At 54.4% G+C, this 5,421-nt stretch overlaps 1 protein-coding gene across 1 annotated transcript; it reads left to right on the top strand.

The window, feature by feature from the left end:
- The first annotated feature begins 291 nt into the window (after nt 1-291).
- LOC123154251 (UDP-glycosyltransferase CGT) lies at nt 292-2,072 on the top strand. Its single transcript, XM_044573025.1, has one exon. The coding sequence runs from the start codon at nt 364-366 to the stop codon at nt 1,771-1,773; it is 1,410 nt and encodes a 469-aa protein (XP_044428960.1). The 5' UTR covers nt 292-363; the 3' UTR covers nt 1,774-2,072.
- The last annotated feature ends 3,349 nt before the right edge of the window (nt 2,073-5,421 follow it).

A 5,421-nucleotide genomic window follows, 5' to 3' on the forward strand; every position in this document is an offset into this window, starting at 1 on the left:
TTAGACCAGTGTCATATGCATGACACTAGTATAAGCTACTCCCCACTATGACCAGCCTAATTCTATCCCCCATTTTAACTGGGGTGAGCCCCACCTTCCCCTTGATCCCAATCATAAAGTGTCATCTGGCCTATTACGTGGATGTAGCATTGTCCCCCCAGTAAAAGACGGTCAGCAGTCGACCGCGCCGGAGAATTCGTATTCGGTTTTGCAGCTACGCAGCCACCTTCTTGGAAGTCACTCCACTACAGCATCAAGAAAGACAGTCAAACCAAAGTGTAGCATTCACTTGTCCAGTTTTGTCCACAAAAGGCACCACCGCACCACTCACAATTCTCACAGAACCAAAGTGTTCGACGGAGCATGGCCTCCAGCTCGAGAGACGACCGTGCGGGAGCTGCAGCGCCGCGCCCGCGCATCGTCCTCCTCCCGAGCGCCGGCATGGGCCACCTGGCGCCCTTCAGCCGTCTCGCCGCCGCCCTTTCCTCTGGCCACGCCTGCGACGTCTCCCTCGTGACGGTCCTCCCCACCGTCTCGTCCGCCGAGTCCGGCCAGCTCGACGCGCTCTTCGCCGCGTTCCCGGCCGTCCGCAGGCTCGACTTCCACCTCCCGCCGCTCGACGCGCCCGAGCTCTCCGGTGCCGACCCGTTCTACGTGCACTACGAGGCCACGCGCCGTTCCGCGCGTCTCCTCGCCCCGCTCCTCGCCGCCGCCGACGCGTCCGCGCTCATCGCCGACATCTCGCTGGCCTCCGTGCTGATCCCCGTGGCCAGCGAGCTCCGCCTCCCGTGCTACGTCTTCTTCACCGCGTCCGCCACCATGTTCTCCTTCTACGCCTACTACCCCACCTACTTGGACGCCACGGGAGCCGGCGACGCCGACGTCCCCGGGGTGTACCGCATCCCGAAGTCTTCCTTCCCGCAGGCTCTGCACGACCGTAACAACCTCTTCACTCAGCAGTTCGTCGCCAACGGCCGGAGCCTGTCGAAAGCCGACGGCCTCCTCATCAACACGTTCGACGACTTGGAGCCGGAGGCCGTGACGGCGCTGCGACAGGGCTCGGTTGTCCCTGGCTTCCCGCCGGTGTTTACCGTCGGGCCGCTCAGCCCGGTGAGCTTCCCGGCGAGGGCATCCTCTGACTACTCGGCATGGCTCGACGCGCAGCCGGAGCGGTCGGTGGTGTACGTCAGCTTCGGCAGCCGGAAGGCCTTAGCCCGGGACCAGCTCAGCGAGCTCGCCGACGGTCTTGAAGCGAGCGGTTGCCGGTTCTTGTGGGTGGTGAAGGGCGCCGTCGTGGACAAAGACGACGGCGCCGAGCTCAGCGAGCTGCTCGGCGAAGGATTCTTGCAGCGGGTGAGCGGCCGCGCACTCGTGACCAAGGCGTGGGTGGAGCAAGGGGAGGTCCTGAAGCACCCGGCCATCGGAATGTTCGTCAGCCACTGCGGCTGGAACTCGTTGACCGAGGCGTTTGCGACCGGCGTGCCGGTGCTGGCGTGGCCGAGGTTCGCCGACCAGCGGGTGAACGCCGGCATTGTGGCGCGCTGTGGGGCCGGCGTCTGGGTCGAGCGGTGGAGCTGGGAGGGGGACGATGGGGTGGTGAAGGGGGAGGAGATCGCGGAGAAGGTGAAATCAGTGATGGCAGACGAGATGTTGAGGAGGAGTTCTACGGTGGTCCGCGAGGCCGCGACGACGGCCGTGGCTGGTGGCGGGACGAGCTACCGGAGCTTGGCGGAGCTTGTGGCACGCTGCTGTCATGGTAGTGCCTTACAGTAACGCGACATCAGAGGAAGGAATCTTGGACAAAAACGTACGGCGTAATTGGTTTGCTATCAATATTCCAACATTTGGCAAAATCAGAAATTGTTAATACTTGACAACTTTTTGTGAGATTTGCAATGGAAATTGGCAAGCAACCAATCTCTAACCAATATTTGGCATGTCAACTTTTGGCATCAATCCAATTATGCTCGTGGTATTTCCGATCGAGTAGTTTTAGAGGGATTGACACGATGATTCCAAAAGTGTGGGAGCAGTAGAACGAAAATATGATATTTGCGATCGGGATTGCTAAATCTTACTCTCAGTCGATGCTATGTTTGTGGGATCTTAGATGTAGATTCGTGTAAAAAATTAATTTTGAGAAATTGTAATTTCCGAACGGTCTCACTTTGTCAATAGGGCGGAACGAGTTCGATCGGCTCCAGACAGAGTTCAGGCAGAAAAACCCGTTGCTCTTCAGCACTACCGGTTGATTACTGGGAGCACGACGCCCCAATACATGTCCGGATGTCCCTACACCGACGAAATCCACATGTCCTGGCCGGTACAGTTTTGCGATTCTTGGTAACTATGAAACGGCCGCCTTTCGTGGAGAAGATGGAGCTCCGAAGGTGACGGTGCAGGATGTCTTGTACGGGGGTGCTAGGCCTCAAGGCAAGTTCGATGTTCTTGCAGCGAAATCTCACTTGCCACCACACTAGTACTACGTGTTTAACTGTGAGGTACGGGCGCCACGGCGTGTGGTCACCAGGAAGAAGAACAACCACAAGATTACTCGCGGTTGATCGTGCCATGTTTGCTCTGTGTCACTTTGTTGGCCCATGCACACCTTCCACAAGGCATTTTCACTAGTAGCATGTATTATGTATGCATGCAGTGATGTATCTGAATCTCTAATGCATTATTTGTAATATACTCCTGCCGTAGTAGTGTTCTAAACCCTCTTATATTAGTTTACAGAGGAAATATTATCTAGCTGTATAAATTTGTAATAATTTGCATTTGTATGTAAAAACGGGTTCAGTTAAAAGAAGAGCAAGTTAGAGTACTAAGTTACATTTTGCTTTTCAAAATAGAGGAATTTTTTGCCTCATTTATTAATTAAGAAGATCAGAGTTGCCCAATTAATGAACAGAAAACTGGGTGAAACGTACCCATCACAACACGCTGAGCGACACATGCACACCACTCTAAAGAGGGCCTCGTCTACATAGCACTCTAGGGTCATTGTCATCACTTCTCCCCAAGCAGGCGTCATCGCCATCCCTAATCATCAAGCAAGCAACTTCGACTTCATAGATGAACGTCGATCCAACCCACACCAAAGGGGCCGTGCAGAGTCAGAAAGAATATGTGACAGCGACAGAACTTAGTCACCCGCGACAGAGACAGTGCAGCTCTGACTCCAATGAAGAGCCACGAAGGAGAAAGATCAGGGCTAGCACCGTGAAAGATCATTGAAAAGATCGCTCGTTGTACGTCATCGTCGCCACTGGGTCCTGCCACCATAGCTTCGACTTCGAATCAACAAACAAAACCGAGGTAATCGCACAAACACGCCGGAGCTGCAGCCGCCAACATCTGATCACACGGGGTCTAGGGTTTCTCCTGGAGGTGCATCGGCAACTGAATACAAGCGGAAGGGGTATGGTAGCAATGATGTGATGCCTCCAATAAGTCAAGGGTGCCCGCAGCCGCCATCGTTACCTCTTCACCGATCTTCCCACACACCCTCATCTGCATATCAACCTGCACCGGCGCCGGCAAGCACATCAACCACCACCGAACTTGCCCGTCGACAAGGACGCACATAGAAGCCACTGCAGCCACCCGCACCTTGTGCAGACCACTAGCGTTATTAACCACTGGTAGGCAATCTTTCCATCAACGAATGACCAGGAGCAAGACCACCGGACGGAGGAGTGTCACCCCAGGCCAAGAACCACCACAATTTTGTGTCGTAACCATGCACCAGACGCGCTGACGTGTGTCACTGCACACCCCCGCTCCCTCCCCTCGGAGACCAGAGACGACATGTCCACCCCCAACGCATCACGAAAGCCACTTCACTGGGCCACCCCTGGCCTCCGAGACGCGCCTCCCAAGCAACAGCGCCACCGCGCCAGCTCCACGCACCAAATTTGCGCCACTTGAAGCCCTCGCCCGCGCACGACGCACCATGTGCGTCTACTATGTGCCACCATTCACAGCCACGCCAACCACCCAACACAACCACACAGTGTCGTCGCGCGACCTCCACGTGCTACATCCTCGCAACCTAGACCTCGCGAGCCCCCTTCGCCCTGAAGCCTCGCAATGCCGTCGCGCGACCTCCATGTGCTAGACCCTCGCAACCTGGAACCTCGCGTGCCCCCGTCGCCCTGTGAAGCCTCACAGCGACACCCCCGAGTTGCCTATCCGCACCAGCGCCACCCCGATCGCGTGCATCTACTCGAGCCCCCGTCGAAAGGAACGGCTCGCGCCGCCCAGCCCCGAGCGAGAGGGGGAAAGGGCACGTCGCCGCGCGGGGCTGCCCGGTGACTGCTGGCGGTGGCGAGGTGAGGAGGGAGTGGCGGGTTTGGTGCCGGCGGCGACTACGGTTTGCTGGCAAGTCACCTGTAGACTTGTCGCAACCTCGAAGTTTTATCTTTTTTCATAGATCCTTATTCAAAACATCTCATCTTTTAAACCACATATCCAAATCTCGAACCATTTTCATCGTTGGATTCCTCGTGTCGACATCTTCAAAACTAGATCTCATATTGACAGGTTTTGACGAACTTCTTTTTTCACGAAAAAACAGAACCGGGAGCACTTTTTTTTCTTTCCGAAAGCTGTTTCGAGAGGCACGACCATGCTTTTCATGGAAGTAAAACCGTGCCTCTCACGAAAGGAAAAATATATGTTTTTTCCGTTTCCGAGAGGCACGCTCGCGGATGCAAAACCAAGCCTCTCACGAAAGGAAAAATGCACATTTTTTTCTGTTTTTCGTGAGGCACGGTCATGTTTCTCGCGAAAGAAAAAAATCACACACAAAAGGAAATTCAAAATTTTTTTGTTGTCGAAAAGTTAAGAAAGACCAGTGAGAAACCGAAAAGCCTAAAATACCATCTAAACGAACAAAAATATCCCATCTTTACTGCGCGAGCAAAACATGGGCCGCGAAGGAACTCCCATCTTTATTGCACGAGCAAAACATGGGCCGCAAAGGAACTCCCATCTTTATTGCGCGAGCAAAACATGGGCCGTGAAGGAATTCCCATCTCTTTTTATTGCGCAAGCAAAACATGGGCCGCGAAGGTTTGCTGCTAGGGATCTCCGGCGCGGGGCAGATAATCTGACGGGGCGACAATAAAAAAAAATATGGGCCGTCTAAAAGAACAAAAATATCCCAGCTTTACTGCGCGAGCAAAACATGGACCGCGAAGGAACTCCCATCTTTATTGCGCGAGCAAAACATGGGCCGTGAAGGAACTCCCATCTTTATTGCGCGAGCAAAACATGGGCCGCGAAGGAATTCCCATCTCTTTTTATTGCGCAAGCAAAACATGGGCCGCGAAGGTTTGCTGCTAGGGATCTCCGGAGCGGGGCAGATAATCTGACGGGGCGACAATACAAAATAAAAATAAATAATGTGCTGAT

Source organism: Triticum aestivum, chromosome 7A (assembly GCF_018294505.1).
Source record: "Triticum aestivum cultivar Chinese Spring chromosome 7A, IWGSC CS RefSeq v2.1, whole genome shotgun sequence".
NCBI lineage: Eukaryota > Viridiplantae > Streptophyta > Magnoliopsida > Poales > Poaceae > Triticum > Triticum aestivum.

Excerpts from the sequence above, each read along its gene's own strand:
- LOC123154251 (XM_044573025.1), top strand. The coding sequence starts at position 364 with ATGGCCTCCAGCTCGAGAGACGACCGTGCGGGAGCTGCAGCGCCGCGC.